At 24.9% G+C, this 16,342-nt stretch overlaps 1 protein-coding gene across 4 annotated transcripts; it reads left to right on the top strand.

Annotated features, from left to right (window-relative positions):
* The first annotated feature begins 216 nt into the window (after nucleotides 1–216).
* LOC129985114 (uncharacterized) lies at nucleotides 217–15,996 on the top strand. Of its 4 annotated transcripts, none has more exons than XM_056095026.1 (7): nucleotides 247–340; nucleotides 474–683; nucleotides 4,721–5,046; nucleotides 6,711–6,973; nucleotides 10,295–10,588; nucleotides 13,405–13,666; nucleotides 15,006–15,995. In XM_056095026.1, the coding sequence occupies exons 1-7, from the start codon at nucleotides 283–285 to the stop codon at nucleotides 15,462–15,464; spliced, it is 1,872 nt and encodes a 623-aa protein (XP_055951001.1). In that variant the 5' UTR covers nucleotides 247–282; the 3' UTR covers nucleotides 15,465–15,995. The 4 variants fall into 4 exon arrangements, with proteins under 4 accessions (XP_055951003.1, XP_055951001.1, XP_055951002.1 ...); XM_056095027.1 differs by having other exon boundaries at nucleotides 248–340; nucleotides 4,721–5,001; nucleotides 15,006–15,990; XM_056095028.1 differs by lacking the exon at nucleotides 474–683 and having other exon boundaries at nucleotides 217–340; nucleotides 15,006–15,996.
* Nucleotides 15,997–16,342: the final 346 nt, after the last annotated feature.

Below are 16,342 nucleotides of genomic sequence, written 5' to 3'. Positions count from 1 at the left end.
TAATATCAAAATAAATTAATAGCTGCAGAACTGTATATAATATTAATTATAAATATAATTATATACGCATGCTTCTGTTTACGATTTGATAAATTTTAAATGAAATTATAAGCATATTTAAATGATATTATATAACTAAAAATTCAATTCATAATTCCAAACAAAATATACTTTCCGAATCATCATCCAGGTGTCTTAATAAACTGGCAACAATATTGCAGTCGATGTAATTTTCGTTTTTCTCCTGTAAAATTTACATTTTTTTTTCTTTCGCAATGCTTCATGTATGACAAGAAAGTAAACGTTGTATTTAAATGTTATAAACAGTTTGAACCGTTTGGTAAATTTATTTAATATTTTTTTGTTTTGAAGTAAATTTATTTATTTATGCTTCTCACTATTTCTCTTATGCATTAGACTGTTTAAAAAAATGAGCTTAGCGATTTCATCTATGCAAAAAAATATTTCTCCAGAATGGACTGAAGCAGATATCCAGAATCAGGACAGACTCTCAGACTCCGAAGAGACTGGTGCTTTTGAATTGGATAATGATTCTAAAATAAAACCTGAAGTTGAACTTAAAGAAGAAACGGATAATTTTATTTATAAAGCGGATTTCCGTGGACATTTACAACTTGTGAGCCTTAGTCATGAAGTTCCAAATCAGTGCTTGAATCATTCAGGTAGTTAAGAAGATTAGAAATATTACTTATTAATTCAAAATTCCCACCGAATGTATTTCGGTGTATTTGTTCCAATTAATTATTTTAAATAATTTGGAACCAATTCTAATTCATTAGTTTTTATTACCGCAATTTTGATCAGATACTGAGATGATATAGTACTGTAACAAGAAAAACTGAATTAAAGACTTCTGGGGAGTAAAATCTCGTCTTATTTCATTTTATTCAGTCTTTTAATGTGACAACATTTATAACTCCTGCACAGGTATTTTAAATTATTTTTATTATATAAACAAATACCATTAAAAAATATTAGTTATTTTGTTATTTTTTTATTATTAGAGTTTTTTTTTATTTTCTTGCAAATGAAGTATAGAGAAAGTATTGTAATCAACTGTTAGGTTATTTAATCTCTCGCTCAATACATTTGAGAGGATGTTTTATTTTAAAATTTGTTATATATTGTTTATGTGCATAAATAATAAATTTCCACGGTATTTAAGCTATCAGTTTTCAAAGATATGAATTTTGTTACATTCTCATTCATATAAGTAATGTTTGATATAAAAAAAAATACTGGGTCCAAGAAGATAAAAAAAAAATCCTATATAATAATGGATAATTTATAATTGCTTCAATTCCTATAATTATTTTCATAATATATAAGAACCTATCTTTACAAAGATTCAGATTTTTTTTACACATAAATAATTTGTTAATATAATCACTGCTAGATTATAATGCATTCTGGTAAATCAAAGTTGAAAAAACATTCAATTATAAATTGCTTCACATGGCTGCTCACAATAGTTCAAATGAGTACTTAGAATCTATGAAATGAACTTGGCAAAATAATGAGTGGAAAATAGTTTCTTTGTATTTGTTGGGAACATAACTGCATGCTAGCAGCTAAAAATCTCGTGTTTTTTGCAACTAATGTTTTCCTTAACCTTATCAAGGATGTTCTGTTAGTCATAAAAATCTGTTAGCTGAAATCTGATTAAATTTGCAATGACAGTTAGTTAACCTTTAGGTTTTGGGAACTAAACCCTGAAAAATTTCTCTAACTATGTGTGCTCATGAATAAGTACTCAAAAATGCCTTCCTTTTCTTTAAACTGTTTTTGTTGCAAATGATCCCTTCAATTTCAACTACCCTTAGTGTTTATTAGTTCTCTTCCCTCTGTAGTAAGCAGGGTGTTCTTTTGCAATTTTGTTGTTGTTTGGATCCTAGATATGGCTTTATATTGCAGTTTTTATTTTCTTCCTAAAATGGTAATTCGTTAATTTTGCAGGAGATGCTGTGAAGTTAAATAATATGATGCTGAATAAATTATATGACATTTTCTGCTTTGTAGCTATTTGACATATTAAACTGAACTTTTCCAATTTTATAATCATTTATTTTTAGAGATAGTATAAATAGAAACTTTTATTGTGATTGTTTTGGAATGTGGAAAATAATTTAAATTTATTAAAAGCCGAAGTTATTGCAGAAACTATGAATTTAGTTTTTTTAAAGCTGAAACATTGGATTTGAGCTTCATTTTATTTTTATACTTTTACTCATTAATTTTTTATAAACTAGGTCGTGATTTATATATAATATTTTAACATTAATTGCCTGTATTTTCTGTTTAAAAATGCTCTCTTCTTACCTTGTGTATCACAAAAGTCAAACTGTTCTATTCCATAGACTAAATGCATGATTGAACACTTTAATATTAATATACTACTTAGAAAATCAATTACTATTTTTTTTATTTAACGTAGTTCAAAGTTTTTGTAAAATAAATATTAGCATTTCTCACTAAATTTTAAATGCTTTGTTGGCATGTTGAAAATTTAATTTTTTTGCTGCTAATTTCAATTATTTATAACATGTATCATGTTTTCTAAAAATGCATTTACAGTTTAATATATTCAGGAATTGAGTTATATATATTTCTATTCAAAATTTTTCACAAATGTAAATAATTGGTAAATTTTAAAAATTTTATTCAATAAAGTAAAATTAGATATGGTTTACTTAGAATTTAAAAAGCGGATGTTGTTTATCATTTATACATTTTCATAATATTAATCAATATAACTGGTAAATTGTTTATAAATTACTTCTCTTCCATGTAATATTAAATTGTGATTACATTGTGATGAAAAGTGGCTTTATTTTTTAAATGTTTTCAATTCTTTTTCTGAAAATATTAAAAAAAGGCTTTAATGTGCATGAAATCTTGATATAAGGTAGCATTTGCTATTAAAGATAAATATATTTGATCAAGGATCCATATTACAAAATTATGGAATGAATAAAAAAACAGTTTGATCTAGTCTCATATAATTCATCCATGAAATTAAGCTTACCCATTCCATACATCTTAAAACTTAGAAAAAAGCCCCCCCCCAAAAAAAAAAAAAAATGGCTCACAAAACTCATTGGCATTAAAACTGATTTTAAATTCTGCTGGCAGAAATCTTCTGACTCTATGGTGTACGATACAATAGGGAAATAATTTTCTGGGCCAATTAGTGTATTGCTGGAAAGTTAACTTCAGAGAAGGAAATCCTAACTTGTCTTTGATACAACAGTTATACCTGCCTGTAAACAAAAGGTTAAATATGTTATGTGGTTTAGGTCTAAAATTTTTCATTAGCATGTGGCTCATACACAAGTACCAATAATTGCTTTTCAGAGAGAAAAATAAATATTTTGAATTACACTGCTAGACAGCATTTCTGGGATTGGAGCTGAATTTGCTGTTTTATCTGTGTTATTCAATATTGTTAAAGTGTAAAAAATAATTGTCATTAAAATGAACAGCTGAGATTAAAACTCTGAAAGTCAAAGGTCTAGAAGTATTAAACTAGAATTGTTTCAGCTTGGAAAGTTAAAATAATCTTTATTTTCAACATTTTAATGCTGATGAAATCTTGCACGTTTTGTTCTCCATTGCTTTTTCCTACATCAGCATAGTAAAAATGATTCGTTTAATGAAAAGCACAAGTGCTGTTTACCTATAAAAGATGCTTTTTACTTTAGATATAATTTCAACTTAATCTTTCCAAAAAAAAAAAAATGCATTAATTGGTTTGTTTTGAATTAGTCAAAATAGCACCAGGTTTTATTCTTATCTTTCTAAAAATAAGTATACTTAAAAAAAAAGCAAAAAAACAAACAAACATTTATTTCCTTTGCTACTTCATTCTTCTTTTTTTTTTTTTAAATTTCAAGATGGTATTGATTTTATATATTATTCCATAAGATAATTTTCATGAGATTATGATGTGCCAGCTGTTTATCAAAAAAATACTAAATAAATAAATAAAAATTGTATCAAGTATCTGCTATATTTTTTCTTTTATTATGTCTGCCCTCAAAAATAGAAAGGTTAAGGATGTCGCAGGCAAGTTTCTTGTCTTGAGACTTGTATATAGACCTGCTATTTGTGAAATATTATCTTTGCTTTCTGAATCCTCTTTATATAACAAAACATTGGATTCTAACATATCTGATTCTGAAAATGAGGGAAAATGGCAATTCTGTTCACTTTTAAAAATATTCTTTCACTAATTCAAAAAAGAGATAGATAGAGGAAAAAAAGAAGACAGTGCTGTATAGGGAAATACACTCATACAAGATGATAATATAAATTTTTTACTGTCACTTTCACAGTAACATCCTGCAAGACACAGTCATCATACTTCAAATAAATTTCTGTTCAAATTCAATTTATTGAAATTTAAAGCAGTTGTAAAACAAGTGGCATTTTTTATAAAACCATATACGTCATTTAAAACATAAGGCATATGTATATAATATTAGACAATTAAATAATTTATAAAACACAAACATTTTGCTGCATTCTTTTTTGCTTGTGTGTGTGAAACTAATATTTTTATATGTAATAAGTCGATCTCAAACTCTTATAAAAAAAATAGTTAATTACTAATGATTTTTTAAGACCATTCACAGTTTGCATTATTATTTTTATTCTTACCAGATTCTAATATTTTTTTTTCTTTTTTTACAAACTTTAGACTCAAATGGGCAATGGCAAGATGTGAACTCTTCAGTACAGGCATCTGAAACTGGACAAATCACCTTATCTTGGCAAGAAGTATCAGAGGACTCGGATGCTAGTCAAATGTATAGAAAATCCAAAAATGAGTCCAGTTCTTCTGTTGAAGGAAGATATTATATTAAAGAAGAGCCATCTGAAAATAATTCTCAAAACTGTTCCTATGGGCAAGCAATACCAGAGATCTATGATTACTCATCAGATACTTCTTGGCATCCTGAAACAGATGCTTCTAGTCAGGTTATTGCTAAAAAAATGATTCTTGCATTTAACTACAAATATAAGGTGACTCGTAACTGCCTGGATGATAAATATAATTTGTAACCTTTATTATGTTTAATTTATTTAGAGATTTAAGAACTAACAAGATTTATTTTGATCAGATTTAAATCACAGAGCTTTATTTTGAAGATGAATTATCAATTATATAAGCTTAAACAGGAGATATGTAAGCAAGAAATACATCAGTACAAATGACTTCATGAATTTTCATTTTTTTAAAACTGGCTTTCATGTCTGACTTGATTTCTTCTTGTGAATAGATCATATTTTGTTTCTGCTAGACTGAGTGTTCCACGAGCAATTGAATTTTTATAAAAAAATTGGTTATTCATTTTTAAAGTAATGCCCCATAAATTGGATTTTTGTGTTAATATTAAACCTTACATTTTTCTAATTTCTTTGGGAAAGGAGATTAACAATGATAAGTTATTGATCTCTAAAATCTTAAAATATGTGAGACATTTTGTATAAAATTCTTATGTATTCTTGAAATTCCTTTTTAAGTGTCTGAAAATTAATACCTTTTATTATATATATATTTTTTTTAATCTTTTAAACTTTGCTTTAATTTTCTTTCCTGTATTTTTTATAAGTGTTATTAACTGTTAACTATTAAGTGTTATTATTCTGTGTAGAAAAAATGCACTATTATAAAAAAGATTTTTTTTTATCAGTGATTAAATATGTTAGAAAAGTATCATGAATAATTAAATTACTATCCAAGATGAGTTTCATTATTTAAAAAATAAATTTATGTTATTACTCATAATTACAGTATTTTAATGGGTTACATTGCAAAGTAAATCTTTTAAAATTTTATTTGTAAATAATAATTTATTATAAATTCTGCATTTAAGAAAGTCTATTTAAATTCAGAATTTTCCTTCCTTAATGCATTTTATACAGTTATAAAAAACCTGTTCAGAAGAGAAAATCATTTATATATTGTTTGATATCTTGTATCTCAATTTCTTTATGATTTGTGTAGGATTTTTATAAATTTCAACCAAGAAATAGTGACGAATAAAGGAATAACATTTATGATTTTAGATGCAAAATTTTCTTAATTTTATATAATGCTTTCTAAAAAAATCTTTAGAATTCAGAGAATATTAATGATGATCTGTGTAAAGGAATTAATAAGTGGCTTATGATATTTTGGGGCATTATCCATATTTTTTTCCACATCTGTTTTGTAGGATTAAAATATATTAAGGAGATTCAAAAGGTATATTACTTTAGCTTATTTTTAACTGAGATTTTTTGTTCTTGCAATATTTATTCTGTTGAGGACAGCATTTCCATGTAATATAACCTCAAAACACCTGTTGAAAAATAAATAAATAAAAGAAGTTACTAATGAAGTTCAAAACTTTACATACGGCATCATTAGTATCTTCTCCAGGATTGAATATGGGCATTATTCCATTAATGACAACATTCGTCATTGAGATTTAGTGATCAGAGATGTTATTAAGATTTTGTGAATTGTGTTTAAGATTTGATAAGTTTTAGTATGAGGTCCTACTTCTAGAAAAACATCATTCATTAATGCAAAGAATTATACTTCACTTTGTTGCATTTTATATTTTTGAATATATGTATATATTATTCAGTGCCTTTTAATTTGCCATAAATATTGTACTTATTTATGATTTTAATTACAGTTAACTAATGGGCATAATATCAACAAGAATATGGTATTACTTACTCAAGCTGAGAAGAAACGCTTGTATCGTCTGAGAATCAAAGCAGAAAACCCTGCAATGTGGTCCTCTATTAAACAAAAAGAAGCTGCAAGGAAGAGAGAGCAACGTGAAAAACGACGACATATAATATTAGAAATGCAAAAAGCCATGGAATTGGCAGGTTTGCCAGAATCTCCTGATGTTGTAAATCATAAGTTATATTTAGAAGCTTTAAAAGAAAGGTAAGGGTGATATTATTTTCATTAGACTCTATGCTTCAAAATATAAGTGTATATTTAAATAGAGTATATTTCATAATTTTATTGGAGGAAGAAAAAAGTTGTTTTGTCTTCACAAGATTATAGATATTGCTCTTCAAGAATGGGCAGGGGAAAAAAGAACTAAAATAAAGTGAAAAAAAATGAAACAAAATTTACGATACCAAGTCCTTATTGTGAGTGATAATATATTTTAGTTTGCAAAATTTAAAAGCATGTTAAGAATTGAGTAATATGAGAAATGATGTCTTTGATATTTGTATAGAAAAAATTGTTTGCAATAACATATTAACATTAAGTAATTTCATGAAAAGAATTCAGGGATAAATTGGTTCACTAAATGTTACGTTTTCAGTTAGTGTAGTTTTCAATATTTCAGTGTTAACATTCCATACATTCATTAAATATTGCCCTTCTTCTTAATTAAAAAAACATAATATGGTTAACAGCATTTTTTTTGTTTACTTATGTTTATTAGCATGATATAAAAATGTCAACAAGTTTTTATTGAGAAGTGAAATAAGCTATTACCCTATAAATGTTATGCATAGAATAAAAACATGAGGAGAGTTATCATTTTGAGGATAAAACAGTATTATTTAGTTTGATAACTATACTGGCGTGTGTTTAATAATGAAGTTGTGAAATTACAAGCAGTATATATTTTTTGCCTAAAAAAGAAAATGTACTTACAATAATGTAGCTGAAAATTGTACATCTGAAGTTTGTTTGAGTGCTTTTCATAAATCTTTTACTTGTGTAATCAAAATGTGGATAACAACTTTCAGGAAATTGGTAATGTTGAATTGAAAGAAAGGGTGAAAATATTTAAACTTACAAAAAGAGCTTCTGAAAGCACTATCCTGTTATTAGAAATCTTTAAAATATATAAATATTTTTCATGTTGTAAATGATTTTTGCATTTCTGATAGTATTTTATAATTTTCTTATTTTTACTGCTCTCTTATCACAAACCTCGAAGTGATGAATTAATTTTGATTTAATGTCTTTTAGCTTTAAAAATAAATGAAAATTTTTTTGTGATTTGTAAACCTGAAAAAAATTTTATATGCTTTTTTTTTGCCTTGCCTTTTTTCATGTTTATAAAGATGGAATTTTATAATAGCCTTGCTAGAATCTTTGAATTTGGTTCTCTTGTGTATTTTTGGTAACAATACAATATTTTGACATTTTCAAAACTTTTTTTTATCAGTTCATTGATTAATAGTATACTTTAAAAAAATTATTATAAATGACATCACTTGTTTTTTGATTTGAAGGAAATCAGATTTTCAAACATTCTGTAGCATTTATAACTATTGTGCTCAACATTGCTCCAAATGAATTTCTTTCTATGTTTCTAACTAATGAAAATATATTTGCTTAAAAATATTGAAAGTATATTTAGGTGATAGATATTTAATTAAAGTTGGAAGTACTTATAACAAATATATATAAAATTAAAGTTATTTCATATCAGAGTAACAGTTGAATCTGTGTGGTGTAAATGCCCTATGTCTCAAAATTAAAATACATGTGATATTGATACTTAGTGAAATCTTAACACAATTTTTTTTATTGTTTGCAATTTTATCTTTGGTTAGAATGTGAAAATAAGTTGCATGGAGTAATTTTAAATTTCACTATTTCTCAATAAATCAAATTGCCTTAAAAACTCTTTAAAAAATTTTTTTTTTCATAAATTTGTAGCAATTTTTGAAGAATTATATAAGGAAGAATAATGCAATGTATTATTTAGTTAAGCATTGAGATGCAACTGAAATACACGTTTACATAATAAAGTTGGAAAACCACCATTTTCAACTATAACATTTAAACTACCATTATAAGCAAATTTCGAACGAGTTTTTGTATAGAAGGAACTTTAAAACATTTTTCAAGTTAAATAAATGGTATTCAATATCAGTAAGATCAATGAATTCTTATATTTAAATTCAGTTTAATAAATATACTGTGATGCACCTCTATGTTATTTGCTTCTGCAATGCTGTGCATGCGTTTTGAAAACAAAAATTATTTGTCATGAAACCTTTATCAAATTTTTTCTTTTATTATGTTGCATTTATGGGCAGAATTGGAAGAATGTGCGTTTAATATTATATGTTGATTTAATATTTCTACAGAATACAAAAAAACAAAACAAAAAAACATTTATCTTTAATTTATAAGACTAAGCAATAAAAAATACAAGAAAAAAAACTATACTATAATATAAGCAAATGTTTTAAAAACTGTTTTTATTAAATTTATTTACCCTGGAGTTTTAATAAAATGTTGAAATAAAAATGAATATGAATGATCTGTATTGAAACTAATTATAAAGTAATAAGGATTTATGTGTAAGTCTAAATTCCAATATTTTATGAATTGATTCAATGCACGTATTTCTAAATATTGAGTATAAGAGCATTTCTACATCAATCACCCGTAATTATCTTCAAGTATATTTTGAATTTGAGTAAATAAGAAATCAATATCTATTTAAACATATTGATAATCTTAAATTTAAAAATTTGCACTTGTCAGAATTTTTTTGGAATATTGATTGGAATACTCACCAATTTAATTGTTGTCCCTGGGAATCTAAATATTTGAATTTGTAAAGGGCTTAGTTTAAAACAGTTTTTATGTAATGATATGCTCTAAATTTACTGACAAAAACAACAACATTTCATTAGATTTTATTAAAACTCCCAATTCAAATTTTATAAATGTTTCCTCTTTCAATGAAAACTGTCCAAAAAATACTTATATGCTAAATTTGATAGTTTTAATATAAAAAAACCTGTCTTGTAAAAGATTTTGAAGGATTTTTGTTTCATACATGGTATATCATATACTTTACAGATACATCATGCTATAAATATTATAATGCTAAAAGTTGAATTACCCAAGCTCTGATGTATTAATAACAGAAATACCTATATATACACTTGTTTCATTATACTTGAAAACAAGATCGAAGATGAATGAATTCCATATGAAGAAATATCTATTTACAACCAAGAAATCAAAGATCTGATAATTTAAATATTATCACGAAATTCGTTAATTGATAAGTCTCTCAATATTATTTGTGGTGAGAACTTATATTAGTCAATTAACCATGCAAAAATGTTTATGAATTGATACAAATTTGAATTATAGACAATTTTTTGTACTAACTGTGATTATGAAATATAATTGCTCTTTATTATGCTTTTGCTGAATAAAAGTAATTTTTTTTAGAGTTCTATTCATTATTTAACATTTATTGCTTTTTAGCTATCCTGAAATTTGGGAACAATTAATCAATGCCTTGCCTGCCACACAATTAAGAAATGAACAAGTATACAATAAACGAACGTCTAAAAGCAGACGTAATTCACCAAAGCCTGCTAAAATGTATAAAGATGTTATTGAGGCTCAGAAGAAACGATTATATAGACAGAGGATGAAAGAAGAAAGGCCAGAAATGTATGAACGACAGAAAGCAAGAGATGCGTATGCAAGAAGTATTCAGAGACTAATGTCAAAGAAAAAGCAGTTATCTGTGAAAAATGGATGCCATTCAGAAAGGTGATATTTTTGTAAGCAGTTCTAATGGATAGTATAGATATATAATTTTCTTTGCAAGAGTCCTAGATAAAACTCAAAAAATTTTTAGCATCAACATTCAATTTTACAATTTTCTTTTCAGCATCAATATTCAATCTTAATGACAGCTTGGACTCTACTAATAAAATAATTATTATTATCAAAACTGTATTTGAATTTTTTTTTTTTTACTTTTGTATATAATTGGTATTGATGCTATTCCATAAAAGATTTATAATTTTGTTACTATATATAACTATAAACATAATCAATGTGTTCCCTTATGAAGCATTCTTTTCTATTATCTTATTTTATCACCTCATTTATAACGGTTGGATTTTTTAAAAATTAAAGTTAATAGGAATAAATAATTTGTCATTCCTTTCAATTACTTGGAAATAACAGGAGGCATTTTCTTATTTCTTTGGGAGAATTTCTATTGTAAAGAAAGTGTCAGTTAAAAAATTTATCGAATTATAATGTATATATTAATTTATGCTTCTTGGATTTTAATATTTTAAAATCACTTCATTGAAATTATTTCCTTTCCACAGAAAAAATTAACATGGTCATTTATGTATTGTATGATGCTACTTGCATATTAACTGTATGTCAGCGATTAATCGCTAAAAAAATTGTCGAAGATTGTGGATAAGGATTAATTGCCAAAATTGTCATGTTAGTCTTTTGACTATGTTTATCAGTATTATGTAACTAAGCTTAACCCTTTGGAAATACATTTGATGTATCAGAACGATCCGTATTTTTTTTTAAAATTTGTTTCCTTTTTTTCTTTTTTTTTTTTTTGTGATTCTAAGTAGCTTAAGTTATTGCAATATCATGTAGTATATATTCTGTATAAATAAATGAATTCATACATAAAATCTACTGCTTTCACATGTTTAAAAAATTAAATGCACTTCAAATACAAAAGTCGTTTCAAATAAATGTGTAGTCTCAAAGGGTTAAAATTCACTAATAGTATGTATTGAGTCAAATGTTTGCCAGTTTATAACAAGAAAAATGTATACCAGATTTGTTATTGAAACTAAGATTTGTTGCTTTCCATTATTTTGAATTGTAATATGCAGTGTTGTATAATGGTTTCTATATTATAGGATTTAAAAATATATTTTCATACAATTTAACAGTAAATAATAAAATAATTAATTCTAATTAACGGTAAATTTAAATATCAAAGCGTGAATTATTTATATATTTTTCACTACCAATATTTTGGATTTGTATATTTGTTTAAAAGATTGACTTATTCAATTGTGATGTGTTTGGTTCAGTTTAAATTTAACAATTTTATTTACCCAAATATTGGATTATATATATATTAAACAAATAAGATATTTGTTTAATAGTTTCAGATTTCCAAACAGAATTGTAATTTCTCTAGAATACATTTACTAAGAGAAATGATTTTTTTTTATAAATTGTTTTATTAATGTGCAGTTGGAAATTGTTAAATTTTTTTAGGTTTTGCAAAATAAATTATTTGATCATTATATTAGATAACTGTACCATTTTATTTATTATTTTTAACCACATTTTTTATTTGGTTTTTAAAATGTCAAAATATGCATTTTTTAAATACATATTTGAAAATATTATTTCACATATGTTTTATTTGCTTTTAGAAATTGTTTTAATATTTATCAATATAAGCAGAGTTTAATGTCAATACATCTTAACAATTGTGAATTTTTTCACATGCTATTAGTGAATAAGTAACATTTAATCAAGTGATTTAAGCAAAGATGTCTGAATTTACTGAAGTAAATTCATTCTTAATGAAATAATAGATAAAAATAAAACTCAACATCAAAGTATATATTGCTTTACTACAAATAATATGTTATAAAAAGAAAATGACATTAAAACATAAATTTTATGATTATCTAGTATGATTGTTAAATGATGACAACTCTGGTATCAATACTTCTTAAAGTAAATGGTTTTAATTGGAACAAATAATTGCATAAAATAAATTGGCAATAAATTTAAAATTCAGCTACATTGCAAAAAAAAGTTATTTTTATTGATTTCTGTTTTTATATATATTTAATATATATTATTAATATTTTATTTAAATAATATATTAAGTATATTATTAATATTTTATTTAAATATATAATTCATTAAAATGTCAAAATTCTGTATGATGGAAAATTTTTCATTGAAATGTTTTAGGTTATTTGTTTCTGTAACTAAAATAAAAAAATAAAAGAATATCTCATTTTAATTTGCATTCTTTAATATCTTTATTATTTTGTCACATGTTTTGTTATGCTTGCAGTTATCTACTCTGACATAACATTCCCAAACCATTTGTTTGACCCAAGTTCATGATAATAATTGCAACTTGTATTATGAATTAAAATAACATTTATTGCTTTTATATATTATTTTCATAATCTATCAAATTACTTCACATGAAAGAGATTTTTTTCTCCTAAATCAGTACTCACAGCTGTAACAGTGCATCACTTTGACATTCTTCTGTTTGAATGATTTCATAGTTAATTAAAATGATAAAACTGCAGATCAATGGTTTAAATTGATCTGTGGTTATACTTTATAATGTGTCAAACAATGAATAGTAGTTTAAAATTTTCATGCTAATAGTTATGCATCAATTTTTTTTTTGTAGACAAAGAGTTAAAATCTTTTAATTTGAATTGCATTTACAAAAACTTATCAAATATCTCATTCTCCAAAGGATGTAAATGTTTTAAATGGTAGAAATACTCTACTATGGAAATCATTAATTTATTTCAATCCACTTTCAGCATTGATGCAGATGGTATGGAGAAGAAACTGACCTATCTACAGAATGTACAAATGGAAGATGATAATTTTACTGATTCCAAATTTTTTTCCTTGCATCTGATGAACCAGATGAATAATCAGAATAATTCTGGTTTTGAAAATAGTTCTGGTACTGATGTTCCTATAGCAGAAGTTCAAATTTCTGAAACCAGTAATCTACCTCCTGGAGCTGATGGTGGTAATACACAAAGTGATCCTTCTGAAATCTGTGATAATATTCCTGTGAGTTACTATTAATTTAAATGCAAAATTAAAAATTTTTTTATTTCTATTTTTTAATTAATTTACTACTTGTTTAATTGAAAAATACTTTAATTTAAACTTATTAATATGTTTATTTGATGCGGTTTTTTGAATATAAATTATTCAAATTGCATTTAATAAAGACTAACTGTATTTTTTTATTAGTTATTAATGATATGCATTTTTAAAACACACAAAAAATGTTGAATAAATTACAATTTTTTTTTAATGCTGCAAGAAGCTAAATGTATTTTTATTACTAAACTATTTTGCATTTTGATAAATAAAACAATACTTTTAATTTTTATATTTCATTGGCTTTCAATGTGGCTTTAAATTTTGTTTTAAACCATCATGCATATACAAGTGGTTATATTTCTAGAAGAAAGTTTATTGTGAAATTAATGCTTTTTTTAAAAAAAAGCTTATGTTCTACAAAAGTAATCTGAATGTCTACATATTTTGCAGTCATTACTTTCTACACTGAATTAGTTCATTAATTATATTGTTTTATTCACTACTTATATTTATTAACAAAATATTTTTTATTTTAAATTGTTATACCTTGGAATTATTGCATTTGCTTGAACAAAATTAATTTAAGAAACCAAGATAATTAATTAGCTTTAATTGAAATTACTTTGGGATTAGAGAATTCAAGATTATTATGGAAATAATTAGAAAAATATTATTAGTGATAATTTTAGACTGAAATGTTTCTTTATTAAATACATTTATGCTGCCATGTCCTATTGAGTTCTCAATTATTAAATATGAATTTTTGATCTATTGGTTTTTCTACTCAAAATTCTATTGGATATTTAAATCAAAATTATGCATTTTTTCCTTCATAAATGTTTTTCTTTAATGTATAACTGAAGTTGGTAGCATTAGGAAAGCTGCATGTTCCATCCCCCCCCCCCCAATTACACATTCATGATTTTGATTCTTATGTAATTTGAAGAAATGAAGTTTTAAAAAACATAGTTTCTAATACAAGAAATTCATATGCTGTGTAATATATTAGATCTATTTTTTTATTCATAAAATCTACATTCCATTCACCTTTTGTGATTTGGTCGGTGGGAGATTTTTATGTGTTGTTAACTTATATTGTTAATGAATTTAGGAAAAAAAATTGGGAATATAGACTACTAGATTTGTAGATAATAGAGATGTTTATAAAAATAAGTATAAAGTTGAATAAAGTATAAAGACAAATAAACAGATGACTATTGGGTATAGAATATCCCAATATTGCTTCTCGATTAAAGAAATAAATTATTCAAAATCTAAAATTTTGTTTTTATTTTATTAGATGGATATTGAGAATCATTCCAAAAATTCATCCATTTCCATTGTTAGTGACATACCAAACGAAGAGAAAAGCAAAGAGTCTTGTGAAGCAATAAATACTTCAAAATTCTCAGAAAACTTAACAGCCACCATCTGTTCGACACAGAGCGACATTCTGTGGTACTGGAATGATGTCAAAAACAGTCAATACTCTGAAAAATTAACAGACACTCACATTCCAGATAGCTGGATTAAGAGACCTCAAGTACTAACTGAGGAAGAAAGATTACAAAAAATTTTGAAAGAAAGAATGCATTTGAAAGAAAAAAGGAAGCGCTATCGAATGAATATGAGTCCTGAAAGACGGACTGAATTTTTGGAAACTGAAAGGGAGCGTCTAAAAGCATATAGGCAAAAAAAGAAAGCTGCAGAAGCAGCTGGAGTATGTGATGCAAATTCTACTGCATGTGTTGATCAGTGATGATGAATGCTGTGGTTTGTTGTTGAATTATGTTATATTTACATTTTATAAGAAAAGTTTATGAAGTTTAGGTTATGTATGGAATAAATGAAAAATATATCTTTATATATATACACGTAAAATTGTCTTTAAAGTTTGTTTTTATGATACTATTGTTAAACTGAATGCAATCTATTAAGTTTAACTGGTGCTAACTAACTTTCCTATTATGAAACAGATTTCCATAATTTAAATTTCCATTCATATTTTAAAAATTCACACAATTATTTATTTTTTTGTTAGTTCTTAAATAGCAATTTCCATTTCTATGCAGAGTTGTATCGACTGGAAAAAAACAAGGAATATTTATTACTTACATAATAATGGCTTATAATTTTTGAAAAAGGCTTTGAAATTATCATTTATTATAGAAATGAGTTATTTCCACTGTCAATATCTAATACAACTTGTTTATCAAATTTCCAAAATAATTCTACTTCACAATATTTGTCTCTTCATTTAATTTATTAAATATTTTGTATTTATATTAAGCTTTTTAAAATTTGAAGTGATATGATTAAATCAAGCTCTTGTAATCTTAATGAACTTAGATTTAAATAAATCTAAATGAACTTAGATTTACTTTATGTTATGCAAATTATATTTAATAAATGTCTCATACACTGAACATTTGAATTTGTACAGTTTCTAATTGTTTCAAGCAGCTTTTAAAATTGTATAAACTGTTAATCTAGAGAAATAAATTATTCAATTTTTTTCGGGTTTTCATTAGCATGATTTTTTTTCTTTTGCATTTTTTTAGTAAAAATGTTTATTTTGTTGAGAGCAAAATATTGATTGTCTAATTTTTATAGAAACTTGATTTATTATAAATATTT

The sequence above is a fragment of the Argiope bruennichi genome, chromosome 9 (genome assembly GCF_947563725.1).
Source record: "Argiope bruennichi chromosome 9, qqArgBrue1.1, whole genome shotgun sequence".
Lineage (NCBI taxonomy): Eukaryota > Metazoa > Arthropoda > Arachnida > Araneae > Araneidae > Argiope > Argiope bruennichi.
The sequence above is the reverse complement of the archived record's forward strand: the minus strand, read 5'-3'. Positions and strand labels throughout refer to the sequence as shown.